General features: G+C 32.2%; 1 protein-coding gene across 1 annotated transcript in view; it reads left to right on the forward strand.

Moving 5' to 3' along the window:
- The window catches only part of LOC144432927 (solute carrier family 12 member 4-like), a 41,841-nt gene extending 26,994 nt beyond the window's left edge, over positions 1-14,847 (forward strand). Inside the window, exons 11-26 of the mRNA XM_078121234.1 lie at positions 624-681; positions 1,146-1,264; positions 1,990-2,164; positions 3,041-3,139; positions 3,797-3,916; positions 4,316-4,420; positions 5,384-5,472; positions 5,850-5,929; positions 6,743-6,831; positions 7,389-7,495; positions 7,992-8,290; positions 8,775-8,882; positions 10,539-10,628; positions 13,357-13,548; positions 14,058-14,175; positions 14,659-14,847. Coding sequence (XP_077977360.1) covers positions 624-681; positions 1,146-1,264; positions 1,990-2,164; positions 3,041-3,139; positions 3,797-3,916; positions 4,316-4,420; positions 5,384-5,472; positions 5,850-5,929; positions 6,743-6,831; positions 7,389-7,495; positions 7,992-8,290; positions 8,775-8,882; positions 10,539-10,628; positions 13,357-13,548; positions 14,058-14,175; positions 14,659-14,750 — 1,940 coding nt within the window. The 3' untranslated portion in view covers positions 14,751-14,847. The remainder of the gene's footprint in view (positions 1-623; positions 682-1,145; positions 1,265-1,989; positions 2,165-3,040; positions 3,140-3,796; positions 3,917-4,315; positions 4,421-5,383; positions 5,473-5,849; positions 5,930-6,742; positions 6,832-7,388; positions 7,496-7,991; positions 8,291-8,774; positions 8,883-10,538; positions 10,629-13,356; positions 13,549-14,057; positions 14,176-14,658) is intronic.
- The last annotated feature ends 1,198 nt before the right edge of the window (positions 14,848-16,045 follow it).

Below are 16,045 nucleotides of genomic sequence, written 5' to 3' on the forward strand. Positions count from 1 at the left end.
AAGTCGGCAATCAATTTATATTTTAGTCTACCAGTCAAAGGTCTTTTAAGTAGTTGGATACAAATTTGTAATTTCATAGTGTCGAAATAAACAGTATAAGTTTGGTATTGAATGATAAGAACTTGCTCCCAATGAGGTTGAATTTGAAAAATATTATTTCTTAGGTTTCAGCCCTGTGCTGCGCAAAGGACCCACAACAGGAATCTAAAACAATATACAGAATAGTTGAATATTTATAGTTTAATTAAATACTTGTGAACAAAATGTTTCTGTGATTTGTTTATAATACAACCAAAGGAAAATCAAATTTAATACAATACCAATAGTTTGGATGTGTGTCTGTATATTTAAAATATTTAACTTTCAAGATAGGTTTAAGTTATATTACTAGCACTTCCTTGTTGTGATGTACATGGTCAGTACAAAATCCCTGATGTTACTTACGAATATCCATTGAATGGTTGATTTTGAGAATGGTAATAAAATAGTTCACAGGTAGTGCAGATATGATAATTTGTTTGTATTCTTCATTGGAAGTAAAGAATGGCTAGACCAGAGTAGGTACACTGTCATGACATTCCTTTCAAATGAACATTTTGTGTGTTTCCCTAACTTTAACTTAGATCTTTCATTTATTCTACTATTTGGTGCTACAATTGACAGATATCTGCTGTTAGACAAGTAAGTATTATAACAACCTCAATAGATAGACTGTGAACTAAATTAGATATATAGAAATTAATCCACAGAAATTGATAAAGGTTTAATTGTACTTTATGTTTAACTGTAAAAATGTTCACAAAATTACAGAGTAAGGAAACCTTGGACTAAAATCTTAAAATACAATTTTTAGATGTTATCAGTCATATAAGAATGGCAGTAAAGAATGATGCAGTTGATATTCCAAAAAAATAATATAGTAGTTATATATTGTGTGTGTGTGTGTGTGTGTGTGTGTGTGTGTGTGTGTGTTTGTTATATTGTTTTCTTATGAAAATAATCAGATGAACATTTTACACTTTATTTGAATGATTTGTCAATTCTTCCATCACTAAAAAATAGTTTACATATATTTTACATATTGAACAACTGAATTTTACATAGTTCTATGACAATCCTATATAATTGGGTTTATGTATTACTAGGTATGGTGAAAGCCTTGGTGGAAGAATGGTGGTAGCCCAGTTAGCATGGCCCAATGAATGGGTTTTGTTAGTTGGTTCTTTCACATCTACATTTGGTGCTGGATTGCAGTGTTTATGTAGTAAGTCATATTTTATGCCATTGGCTTGTCTTTTTTTAACTACCATATTAAAACATCAATAATTCATATTAGTGATTGTTAAAAGGTTTGGGAAGCAATAATATGTATTGTAAACCTGGATATTTTTGTTGAAGACTTATTTTCGCTTATTTTGCAAGAAAACTAGAATACAAAAATAAGTAGTGACTTAAATGCCTTCTGTACATGCACACAATGTACTAGTGTGGTAATTAGTGAAAGTTAGTCGTTGAAAACTAGTTGAAGGCTGAAAAATCGCAAAAAATTTTTAGTAGCAAAAATATCTTTGTTTACAGTAATTACCTAGAGAAAGTGTTCAGTATGGGTTAATTCATTAATTAAACATTGAACAATGTGAAAATTTTGGTTTAAATCAGTTAGCATATTACAAAACTCTGGAAAATTTTAAGTATGAACATTGGTCAGATACTCATTTCATTGGTTTCTTTCTGAAAAAGTGAAATTGAACATCAGATTAATACATTTTATGGCTTCTCAGAAAGAGCGCCCTCAATTGTGGAAAGGTCAAAATAATCTGTTTTATATATGGTAACAACAGTTGAACTATGTCAAACAATCCAGTCTTTCTCTAGAAACAAGTGTAGCTAAACATCTAAAAGGATATTATATAATTAGAAGTATATGCAATTGCTGTTATGGAGATGTTCACGTCTTATATTTCTTACTCTGCCATTTTCTGTTTACAGGTGCACCTAGACTTCTACAAGCCATAGCAAAAGATAATGTCATACCTGTACTGGGAGTTTTTAGTGTTGTAACAAAGAGAGGTGAACCATGGAGAGCTCTTGTCATCACTGTAATTATTGCTGAATTAGGCATCCTTATTGGTGCTTTGGATCATGTGGCTCCAGTTGTAGATATGTAAGTATAAAACATAAACTGCATGATCATAATCTTCATGGCCTAGATATTGGTTTTACAAACTTCAATACAGAACTGTACAGTTGAGGTCTTCAAAACCCTCATTCGGGCAGTAAAGGTTTTATCGAATACCCTCTGTAGTGGCAGGAAAAGTCATTTGAATCACATAAACCACATAAAATGATGGGGAAAAAACTCTTTTGTGGATGAAATGAAATTGTAAAGATGCTGAGAAAAAAAAATCAAGGCCACATCACTGAAGAACATACATATATATTGCCAAAAGTACCACTTGACATATTTGGACAAAGTACTGTGCCTAGGACACAATATGGAAAATTACCGCACTAGTTTGATGCACTTTAAATTACTCACCATTGAATTACAATTGGGAAAACGATACTTGGTATATGATAACATGTACTATTTTACCATGCATTTATGCAAGTTATACTGTTTGAATATAGATATATGATTTATACCATGGTCATTGTCAAAATGAACCATGGTAATCTGTGTGTATGTCGTCAAATGAGTTTTGAAACTGAAATAGTACTAATTGTCCTATTCCCGATATTTTCTGCAGGGAAATACTTTTGAAGTGTAGGGAACCTTAGGTCAACTTGTCTCGCATTGACATTTGGTTCATCGGGATGGGTTAAGGGGATGAGCACTTCAGGAGTTTTGAAAATGGATTTTCATATTAACTAGTTTTCCATATTACATCCTGGTCAGGTGGTACGTGCTGTCATTAAGGAATGTGGAACTTTTCAAACCCACATTTTGTTTCTTGATATTGTTTTGAGTTACTCCCTTTGTTTTCACTATACATCTAAATCACCAGAGATTACTTTGTATCTTTATTTCTCCTGTTAGGTTTTTCCTGATGTGCTATGCATTTGTAAATCTTGTTTGTGTGTTATTGACATTACTGAAGGCACCAATGTGGAGACCTAGATTTAAGTACTTCCACTGGTAAGTATATATGCACAGCTAATTTTGATGTCTCAAAGGTTATTATTAACTTCATCCACCTACATGTATGTCTAATTAATAGGTATATATTCCTTTACTCAATAATTGCATGATAACTTCACAATCTATTCAAAATCACTTATTTCTGGGATGCCAATCCAAGTTTTCTTAACAGAAAGGGGCTTTTGAACATTCATTTGAGTTTATTCAAAAGAAATCCTCACTATCAAGAACTGCATGTAAACCTGGAAATCTTTGCTGAAGACTCGTTTTCGCTTATTATGTGGGAAGACAAATGCAAAAATAAGTAGTGACTAAAATGCCTTCTTGTGCTCGACAACCTATCAAGCTTGATAATTAGTAAAACTTAGTCTTTGAGATCTCTAAGAGATTGTAAAATCACAAAATTTTCTAGTGGCAAAAATATCTAGGTTAACAGTAATTTCTGTATCAGGAGGTTAACCTCTGTTTACCATTATAGAAGAAATGACAAAGATCTGTAGACATATTGTATCCTATTGAATTCCTTTTATGATTATAATTTTTCAAAACAGTCAGCAGGCTCACTATTGACCAAAATCAGATATGAGATACTTCAAACCAGAAAATAGATAACATAGAATATGTTTTATATACTGTGTTCATATCTATTGACAGGACGTTGTCTTTACTTGGTGCCTTACTCTGTGTTATCATTATGTTTGTAACTCACTGGTATTATGCTATAGTAGCTGTTGTGATTGCTGCCGTCATTTATAAATATATTGAATTCAGAGGGTGAGTAAGATATGATTTCAATTTAATATTATTTATTTAGGTCATATCATTCTGTAATAATTGACTTGGAAGTTGGATGTCCATATTGCTTTCTGAAGGACTGCTCTTCTAAATTTTATGATACAGTGATAATAATTCATGTACAAATTATGCAATACAGAAATGGATTTAAGAAAATATTTTCTCATTTAAATTTCTGTTTTAGAATTTGATGTATTTTCTTCCATAGCTGAGACATCATTCAAATTCATTATCATATAGTCAAAAATATGTATGTGACAATTGAATCACTGACAAAAATTCAACTTGCAAACATGGTTGTTTTTTAAAAGAAAGGTAAAAAGTCTTTGATATTCTTGAAGGAATGAGTCACTCATGAACAATCTCATTATTTCGTAGTGCTAAGAAAGAATGGGGTGATGGTTTGAGAGGTTTAGCTCTATCTACTGCCAGATATAGTTTATTGAGGATAGAAGAGGAACAACAACATACAAAGAACTGGAGGTGGGTGTGAACGTATTTCATGAAGAGTTGTCAGTTTTCATATTAATACATTACACACAAAGGTAACTGATAATAGATCGCATCCAATGACAAGCGGCAAGACTCATATCCAATTATTACAGAAGCAGAGAACCAGACCAGGCAGTATCAATCAACTAACAACACAAAATCAAACATCTACATGACCACAGAACGGAATTTCATCTCCTACTTGTATACAAACTTACTGACAGCCTACTACTAGGTATTCACACTGGCATCTACCTCATAGCACAGAGACCAAAGATCTGGATCTGTTGATTGTTGATGTCTTCAAAGCATCCATTCAGCTCGACTAAGTGCCTTAATTCTTTCTCCATCAACCACATACCAGTTATAATTATAATGATAATAATGTTCATTTTTATATAGTGCAGCTGCTTCCCACTCTGTGCTCAAAGTGCCTTACAAGTATTACCCTGGCATGGATCTATAGTGGTACAACGGCCCTTGACTTCCTCAGCTTACAAGAAGCATAGTAATCTGGTTATTCAATTTGTATTTCTATAGATACAGATACGGCTACAGATACAGATACATAAAAGTGTAAATATAGTCAGCAGGCATTTGTGTAACTGGAATGGTGTACCATAACTTGAATATTCATAACTGACATTTCAAAATTACATATTCATTACTTCAAATCAATTTATTATGAAAGTTTGTATCAATCTTTTAGGCTATTCTTTTCAGACAGTAAGCATCATAGCTAAACGTCATGTAGACTCTTTGTTCTTCTAACATTTAGTTCTACTCCTCAGTGAAATTTCCACTGTATCCAATAGTAGGGTTTTCTGATTAGGGTTTGTAGGAATTCATAATTTGGAATTATTGTGTTGGTTTTATTGTCTTTTAATCTTACAGAGTATATTCTGAACATTTTTTTAATGCAAGCCCCTAACATTCTTTATTGCATTTTTTCAGACCCCAATTGTTGGTGTTGGTGAAATTAGATAGAGAACTCAAACCCAGATACAAAAATATACTGAACCTTGCTGGACACCTCAAAGCAGGTAATGTATACAATTTAACACTTTTCAAACATATTTAGTGTTTAAAGTTATGTGCTCAAATATTGAAGTAAAATGAATGTGAAAAGTAGCTTTGACAAACAAGACCCACAGATTTCATTTTTTTATTTTAATTTTTTATGAATAAATTATCAATGATAATAATAATAATAATAATAATAATAATAATAATAATAATAACTATTAATTAATCTGTTTGAGTGGCATGCTTGCATTTTTTTGTCTTTTCCCAGTTATTTTGCACACTCTGAGACTTTCCTTTTTCTCTTTTTAGCATTAAGAAATAAAAATAAAGGCAGTGAATCATTCAGGAAAGTGTCTTTTACTTACTTACAAGCTGTGATTTTCTTTGTTGACAGGTAAAGGTCTTTGTATTGTTTCATCTGTTATCAGAGGAGAATATAAAGAAATGACAGAACAGGCCAAAGATGCAAAACAGGTCAGTGTAAGATTTGCAAACATATAATTATATCAGAATGAATATTGTGGAATTTTTGACTGTGAGTCTGAGTGAGTAGGAAAAACTAAGAATTAAATTTATGGAGAGATTATAACATAAATTGTATAGCAAAGTATTTAAGGAGAGTACATGTAGTAGTTTGATATTTGCATAATACTTTACATAAAGGATATAAAAAATGTATGTTTAGGAAGTTTTGTCAAATTTAACAAATCCTAATTATTTTAAGTAATACTCTAACTAGTGTGAAAACAGGAAAATTTAATAAATAATGGTTCCCTTGTGTCTTTGCAGGATGATGTAATCAAAGTATTGATAAATTAAATACTGAACACCGTACAAATGTATGAAAGGCATCATTAGGGAGAAACTGAAAAAAAATGCTACTAAGTGTTTGTGTCTTTGTGAACCATTAAACCTATTGTTCACATGCTATGCTTTTTAAAAAGAAATCTATTCACTCAAAGTGTATACTGCAGTCAGTTTCTATGTATTAAAGTGTGTTAAATATAAGGAAATGGTTACTATGATATAAATTGAAATTTCACTATAGATTTAAGGGAATTCACTACAGAATACAGTATATTTGTGTGCAATGTTTTTTTTTTTCAGTTATAGAATTTTCATGTAAGTGTGATGAATAATATTCTCTTTGGAAAACAGTATTATGGGAGACCTTTGACAAATTAAAAGAACAAAATCCATCAGAATTTTGTCAATAACAAAGTAACGAAATTAGAAATCGTCAAATACTATGATGGTAATTACTAAATGTATTTTATATTGTTACAGAATATAAAAGATGCAATGTCAGAAAGCAAAATGAAGGGATTTACCAATGTTATGGTAACCAAAGATGTCAGTGAAGGCCTTGGAATTCTGTAAGTCACCATTTCCAAAATGTTTAATAAATCCTATTTGTAATAATCTCATTATTATTATTATTATTAACTTTTAACTTTTTTACATTTCAGTTTTTTAAATGTCATTCCGTGTCTTTTTATTTTTATCCTGTTTCATATTATGTATATACTTGTGTATATGCACATTTTAAATTACTTTTATACTTTTGTTCAGCGCATTGAGATTGTTTTTAATGTAATGCGCTCTTTAAGAAATAAATATTAATATTATGTAAAAGTGGATGATAGTAACTTCATTGTCACAATCACATACTATTAGTAAGTTATATAACATGGTTACTAACTAAAAAATATTGTTATCAGAGGATATGTACCTCAATGTAAACTTTGATTTAAGTATTGCAAGTTGAAGCTTAAAATTTATACAATGAACCAAAGCAGATAAAAAAGTATGTGGCTATACTTTTTCATTCAGATTCATGTTTACAAATTGCCCAGTACAGTATCTAATTTATTCCCTCTTGTTTGTGTAATGTTAAAGAAATGATCAACACTTTGAATTATTTCAAATCTAGGATTCAGACCATTGGTTTAGGTGGTATGAGACCTAACACAGTGATGATTGGTTGGCCATATGGCTGGAAAGAAAGCCATGATGATGAAACCTATCGTGTTTTCCTCAGTAAGTTCAATTTCAATTATCACTAACTCATTGTTTTCATTTACTTGTATGGCAGTCTTAACAGTTAAACATGCTAGGTTCTGGCTCAGACAAAGCATCCATCCACTCACTCATACCTTGATGCAAGAGTGTGAATGCCAAGTCTGCAGCCAATACTTGTCGACAGGTTACAACAGCGTGCTGATTTCAGATTAATTTGATTGAATTTAATGTACAATGTACCATATTATGTGTAAAGCTACATAAATATGTTTACCCACAGATGATTCAATACTGTTCAAGTGATTATTAAAGTCAGTATATCTCACAAAATAGCTTAAAAAAACGTTCTTGTTGGCTTTTAGTAATTTATATACCAATTTGATTCTAAAGATTCTCACTTGCACTGGGGCTGTGCATAGTTTGGATTACAAGTCACATAAAGTGAAACAGGTATCTTATAAGGATATTACAGAAAGCCTTAAGGATTGTGTTGGATTTTTTTTTTTTTTGGTAGATTTGCTGGATAGTATAAAACATGCAGAAATGTCAGTTCTGGTTCCTAAGGGTATAAATGTCTTCCCTGATAACAAGGAGAGATTGACAGGAACCATTGATGTATGGTGGATTCTCCATGATGGTGGAATGTTGGTCCTACTGCCATTCTTACTCAAACAACATAAAGTATGGAAGAACTGTAAACTAAGGATCTTTGCTGTTGCTCAAATGCAGGATAATAGTATCAAGATGAAGAAAGACCTGACTACCTTTTTTTATCATCTACGTATTGATGCTAAACTTGAAGTGGTAGAGATGGTAAGTGTCCATGGTGTATTCGTGTATGTGTCAACCACACTCAAATAATAACCAGTCTCAAATACAGTAGAGTACATGGTTTATTAAAGGATCACAGTGAAACTAAGGAGTAAAATAGATACAGATCTCCAATTAGTATTCATAGTAATCGTATTCCGTATGGTGGATGATTTGTTCAAAGTGTTTTCAAAGTCATAAGAAAGCTGAAGTGTTGACGATACTGAAAGGTCATACGTCTAATAGTAATACTTCAGTAATGAAATAATAGAGAACTCACATCGTTGACTCTCTCTTCCTTTTTTCTGGACGGATACTTTCTTTCTTCTGTAAGATATCAAACTTGAATGGTATAGCCCAAATTGTCTGTATCATGTACCATTTTTCCCCAATACAAAAAACTTTTAATTAGAACACATTGTGACTTTTTCTACAAAGATATCATGGCTTCATTTAAGTGAAATGTATATTTGTGTTTGGTTGACAGCCTGACAGTGATATCTCTGCCTATGTATATGAAAGGACCTTACTGATGCACCAAAGAAGTGAAATCCTACGACAAGTCAAACTAAGCAATCGTCAGATCTCACAAGAGGTAGGTAGATGTTAGCTTTAATTAATATAACCATTACTTTGTTGGTTTGTGGTGTGTGTATACTTCTTTGTCAATTGTGTCTGACTTTTAAAGTGCATGGCGTGAACAATAGGCATGTCACAACTCAATATTTATCTCCTCCAGGTAAAAAAATGTAAATGTAAGATTTTGACGTGGCCATCTGTTTTGTGATAGTTACTTGCAAGCTAAAACAGACAACTAGTATAAGTTGTTACAATGAGTAAGAACACTAGCAGTATTGAGTGCTGTAGCTATTTATTCTCGGTGGTTTTTCCAGGTATTTTCTTCATCATCTTGATACAGGCATAGAGTTTCCTTTTAGCGACAGAAGAGTTTGTTCCAGGTTTGTTTTGAAATGAGTCAGAATAAATGCTTGTTTCAATACACTATCGGTATAGTCTTGCAGAAAAAGTGGACAGCGTGCCTTTTCTAATATGTGAATAGTGCCCTCTAGTGTCGTAATTAAAAGCAGAATTAGTGAGATAAAAAATGATGTAGCATATCAGTTTGATATTTGATATGTTTAGCTTTGTATTTATATACAACCATAGAACTTGAAGTGATTGTCAGCATTTTTGTGAAAATTTTTACATTCATCAAAGTATAAAAATATTCACATATCCAGAAAAGTATCTGGAGAGAGAGAACTACTGATTATATGGTTTGTAAAGGGAAGAAATTATAAATGTTAGTATGATTATGTAGTAATGAGAATTTATTTTTGTCAGCAATTTCATATTCAAGGCATATCCAATTTTTATTAATTTCATTTGATATATTATGTACATGCTATAAGAGTGGGGTGTGGAGGAATAGATATATGGTATAGTATTGTTTTATCTTTAAAGGTTTGTATCGTCATATGTACTAATTTACTTTAAAGGGAACTTTTATAGTAGTAGTCTTAGAAGAATATTTAAATTATATAAGAATATTGCATAAGAATATTGATATGTATGGATATTTATATATATCAAACTTCAAAGTCACCTTTACAATAGTATAACTGTTGACAATGTATTTTCTGCTAGATAGTTTTGTAACTGTTCCCATCAGTAAACTATGTATTTGTCACAGTCATACTAAAGATAATTTATTCATGAAGTTACTAATATTGTGGCTTCTTAATGGTACTTATGATGAAAATGATAGATTTTTAGTATGTTGAAATCATTTGTTAAGAAATAATTTTTGATGTAATCTTCCATGACCAACTACACTTCATACCAATGTTAATAACATCTATTTCAACACATTTCAAGTGAAAACTCTCACCAAATCACTTTCTCTAGATTAGAATCTGTAAGGATTGTATTTGCTATGGCTCCATACAATAGTCTCCATCCCAAAAGCTATTGAAAATCAAAGTTTTTTGTGAGTATTTTCACTTGAGTAAAAAAGTTATAAACTCAGCTTATAAGTTTAAGATGATCTTTTCATTTGTGCTCATTAGTAATATATTCATGACATGACTAATTTCAATATACTATTCAAGTCTAAACGAATATCATAAACAAAACAAAAACAAAAATATCAGACATCATTGTGTAATGACAACGGTAAGTAGAAATATTAGTAGACACAAGTATTACCAAGGGAAATCATCTTTGCCAACTTTATCCTATTTGTGAACAGAGCGACAAAGATCGTTCCTCTCGTCCTGTAAGGAGACCAAGTATGAAAAAACTGACAAGAATGCTGTCCCGGGATCATCATATCTTGGAAGTTTGTATCTTTTCTTTATTCATCATGCTTGCTCTACGTCGGCATGTGCGCTGCTTGCAATGCTTTGTAACAACTGTAGAATAAAATGAGACTGTATAGTATCCTAGCTAAGCTGTGCTTTTACTGCTAATCATAGCCTCTACTAGTCACTTGTCATTTTATTTTATCTAGTATTATTGAAAGCTATCCTTGGAGCATGTTAAGCTGTGTACTCATTTTGATAAGAGTGATCCCAATGCCACATCATAGCTATTAAAATGGACTGAAATATATATATTTCTTGAATGCCAATTTCTGAAGGATTGTACCTGTTGCTACTATAGAAATCTAGCTATAGGCAAACTAAGACAGAAACAAACTAAAATTATTGTTGTTGCATGTAGTAGATATACAAATGCGTGATAGCAGTTCCTTAATTGGTGGTGCCTTGGTTGAATGTGTCACCACTTTAGGAAAACTTGCTATCGAGGATGCCACCACAACTGAGAATGTAATTACATCCCTGTTTGTTGACAGTTATAGTCAACATTCTGCAACAATATTTTCCACATGTATAAGTTTTTTGTCTTTCTTAATTTGCCTATAGCTTCATTTCTGTAGTAGTATGTTGAACCAAAATAATTATTGATTTATTTGAAGTGGCAGTGGAATTCACTTTACCATCATGAGTATAGTTAATAATTCATTCCATCAGCCTGAGGTTGGTTATTTTCTTTGCAGTATGTGTTAATCATTTCAATTGTCTTCATAGGTACATGTATGGTGTAAATAAAATGTATTATGTTGGGTATTTGCAAGGTAAAAATCAAGGGATATATAAGGAAAGGATATACAACCTGTGAGAAAACACCAGATTGTGTTTGCTTGCATGAAGTGAGCCAAGGAAAGACTTCATACAAAGACAGAAGTTAGTTAAGAACAATAACACAACTGATACAAAAACAACAGAAGGTTCCTCTAATGTAGGTTCACATGACCCTTTTATCAGTTTGTATATATCTGTGGTGGAAGTTCCGGTATATTGTGATAGTAACAGTCAGACTTTGCCATTCTAATAATGCATAGTGTTCTATCAGTAAACTGTAAACAGAGTTGTGAGATCTGGGCCCCATAGTTACTGTCACTAATTACATTGTAGGTCTTTACATGAAACTAGTGTCATTCCTGCTTACCAAAAGCAATCAAACACATCAATGTTTTTTCGCAGGTTGCATGAGAAAAATGATCGTGGTAAATTTCTTGACTTTGTCTTACAGCAGTGCCTTGATGAGTGTCCAATTTTAAGTAAATTTATTAAAATGATCAGAGTGCAGTCACCACAAATCTTAACAAATTTGAAAGTGAGAAGTCAGTAGTGTCACAGTTATTATTAATTGACAATGGTAAATCTAATGACTTCACTGAACTGTAATATTTGAACCTTGAAAAGTTGTCTGACCAGGCTCAAGGTTTATATCAATCCTGTTGAATCCCAATATCAACAAGTAGTGTGTGTATTGCACTCTCATCATCACAACATGCAGCAGGTAGTTTAGCCAACACAGAGAGATGTCAAGATTTCAGAAAAACTATAAATTGACCACAAATAAAACTGAAAGACAACTGCATTAGGTTATCTTTTTTTCATGTACCACTTGAGACAGGACACCTAATCAGGAATCCATTGAGGTGCATAAAGTTGTATTGTTTTAACAGTACTGTAACACAATACAGCTATTTTAACCTCTATGTCTAATATATGACATCATGGTAGTGGTGCTATAAGGACACAGGTAGTGGGTGACTAACTTTTCGTTTAATATAATTGTTGTAAACTGAGCAGTAATCATTCATTATAACTTTATTCATTGAATGCAATGTAAATAACGTCTAATACATATCATAATTCCTATACTTTACAAAACAAGCTGAACTCTTTGATCAAATACAAGTGCAATGTTATGTTGTAAAATGTAGTAACTGTTGCCCTTTTTACAGTTTCAGGCATCTCAGTGTGTATAATCAATATTATTCAAAAATACATAATAATACACATCCTGCTTGATGTAGTATGCACCTTGGAAATTACATTTGTCAAATTTTGCAGTTACACTCCCAGTTAAAATCAAGAAAGAAAGAAAAGGAGGCGTTATCAAATTTTTTAAATAGAGGTCAAAATACTATCAAAGCTATGCCATTTAAAAATCCAATATCACAGTGGAATGCTGTGTTAATACCTCCATGGGAAATTTTAAAATGAAAGACTGAAAACAAAATAGTGAACCCCAAATGTCCTTTTATTATTTCAAAAGGACCATGTGCAAGCTTCATATGATGAAGTTTGGAGATTGATTTTCAGAGAAATAGATCCCAGAGGCACATTCTACTTTAAAGCACATAGTGGTGTGAACCAATCACACAGTATACATTAGGTTCAAAATATGTATCTGATTCATTTTGTGTGTAATCCAGTAGAATCTCATAATTCATTTATTCATAGATAATGTATTTGCAAAATATATTTTTCTGAAAACATCATTTCAAAAATACTAAGAGTACTTCCTTTGAAATCCACAAGTTGTATGGTAAACTTTTTAGTCACAACTTGAAAATCATTGCACTATAGTGTACATGTACAGTACATGACCTCTCACCTGTGAATATATAGGGATCATACTGACATGTGTATCCTTAGGTCATTAGGTATACAGTACTGGATTCTATACACTTTGTGATTACTTTGTTACAGCCCCAGGTCATCTTTGAATCCTGTCATCCAACATCAAATACCAGTGTACCTGATGAAAGTTCAGTCAAGTTTACAACTGGTGGAGATGCAGCAGAAAGCTTAGAAATGTTAAACCAGTATACATTTAGTGGTCCTCCCACTCCCATTGCATCACAGTCGAGTGCAAAAGTCAACACAGGGCCTATTTTGAGAGTGTAAGTACTCTTATCCACTCAGTTTAGCAACCTAATGTTATTTATACATTCAATAAATGCTACAAGAAACGTAAACATGGTATGGATTTACTGTGGTCCTCTCTGATATTCCATGGCATTACATCACAGTCAGGTACAAAACAATGACTAATTTGAGAGTGTCAATGACTGCTTCTCATCCAGTCAGTCATATCTTTGTAGAAATATTCATCCTGTCACTGCAATATTAAAGGTCATATCTGGTTATACTGTACAATTATAGCTGATACGACCTTTAATATTTGACTGACGCGACATATTAATTATGCATTCACTGGTCTGCAAGTTGCACTTCCATTACATTGAAGTTGCCTACAAAACTCAACACAGGGATTAATGTGAAAAGTATGACTATCACCCAGTCATATCAATTTGTTAGAAAAGGTTTAAAAACTATCCTCTGTTTATTGTTGTTGTTTTGTTTTATTTCATTTTGTTTTGTTTTACAGAGATGAACATGCCATGAAGAAGATGCACACAGCAGTCAAGCTAAACCAAGTCATCAAAGAGAAATCTAATGATGCACAGTTAGTTGTTATGAATCTACCAGGAACACCAAAGAATACCAGGACTTCAGAACATAACTGTATCCTTTATTTTGATTGTCACTGATACTATGATATAGAGTGAATTATTTATACTATATTGAATGCAGATAGCTGTATGTGTTATAGGGGGGGGGGGGGGGGGGGGGGTCTTGTAAAAGATCATCTACAACTGATGAGTTCCCTTAGACATTCACCATTGTCACCTTTCACTATGTGTAGCTATACAGGTGAACAATTGATTATTGACCCAGGTCAGATCAGGATTAAAATTCAGGTGAAAAAACCCTCGTCTGGCAGATTTATAGCAAAATGTTCTAGAGGCCATGTCTTTTCTTGCGAGAATCAGTGTTCATGGCCTCTGGGATCATACATTGTAGCTACAAATGAAAATTTCTACTCACAGAGTTATACCATTTTTGGAAGCGAATCCAAAATTTTCACTTCAGGGGTATACAATGGGTTATCATCACTTGTATTTATTATTGTACAATTTAAGTTTTCTTTAACCATATCACCTGCAGACATTGAATATCTAGAAGCCCTCACAGAAGGTCTTGAAAGAGTTATCCTAGTACGTGGTACTGGTAAAGAGGTCATCACTATATATTCATAGGTCAAAGATCAATCAGAAGTCATGTTGTGACTATATAGTTTTGTTTTAAGTTGAGTAGATAAACTGATAATTTGGTACTACCAAAGTTTAGTAAAGATGTGTGGTATGGAAAGAAAATATGTAAATATTGACTTGTGTAAATTGCAGTAAAAAAGTTACAATTAGTACTCTTTATATATTGTTTGCAGTACACCTTTAAGTTAGTACTGCTTATAGCACATCATTTTCATATAGCCTTCAGTGATTGGCTTAGAACTTATCACATGGTATATGGACTATTGACCCATAGTGACCTAAATTTGCATAAAGGGACACTAGTCACGTTCTATTTTCCCTAGGGTAACATTCATGTAGCTTGAAAGTCTTATTGAGGACTTATTTTGACTCTAAAATAGAATATGTGCCAGAGAATGTGATTTGATATAAAACACTTATTGCCTGGCTTTATTCAGGCACTAGTCGACATCATATTAAGGTACCCATTGTGTTGTTATGTAGAAACTATTTCCTTCAGCTTTCAGCCTCAGGAAAATGGTTGCTGCATAACTGTCCTCATGGTATTAGATGTCTACTCATAGTATTGCCTGAAAAGTCAGGTAATAAGTGTATATAGTGTACGTTACACCTTATAATATAGTGTTACAGTATACCTTAGTACTATTTAATGTACAGTATACCTTAGTACTATATAATATAATGTACAATATGTCTTTCCTAGAATTACTTTACAGACAGTAAACCACCTACATGGAATAGGCAAAGTTAAATGGAATGGTAGGTGGTATTTTATAGGGTTTATGTATTTTTACTGAAAACTGATACTATCTCAAAGGTTAATCAACTTCAAACCTTTGAAAGTTCTCTAATAGATTAAAAACTTAAACAAAGAGGAGATGGTAAGTAAGAGGCTTATTTTATATTGGGGAATAAAATAAATAAATGTATCAGTGCAGAAGTAATGAAATACAAATTTAAAATCAGCAGTTTTGCAGGAATTGAAATGCTGCTGCATTCTTTACCAGATAAAATTCATTACTGTTGAATGTTGGTCTCATATTATAAAATGAGAAATTTCAAGACTTTCTCTTTTAAAAGTCTTTTTTTTTTCTTCATCAAACAATTTTCTTTCTTACTTCCTTACTTTCTGGGTGTTAATGTTCAACACTTCTTGCATGTGTGCTGTTTAGATATAACAACATTGCGATATGTCCAGATGTATAAAATGTCTTTCAAGAGATCTTTAAGAACAGTTTTTAAGTTAACTTTATGAAAATGTGCTAAAATGAAATGTTTGA

The sequence above is a fragment of the Glandiceps talaboti genome, chromosome 3 (genome assembly GCF_964340395.1).
Source record: "Glandiceps talaboti chromosome 3, keGlaTala1.1, whole genome shotgun sequence".
NCBI classification, from domain to species: domain Eukaryota; kingdom Metazoa; phylum Hemichordata; class Enteropneusta; family Spengelidae; genus Glandiceps; species Glandiceps talaboti.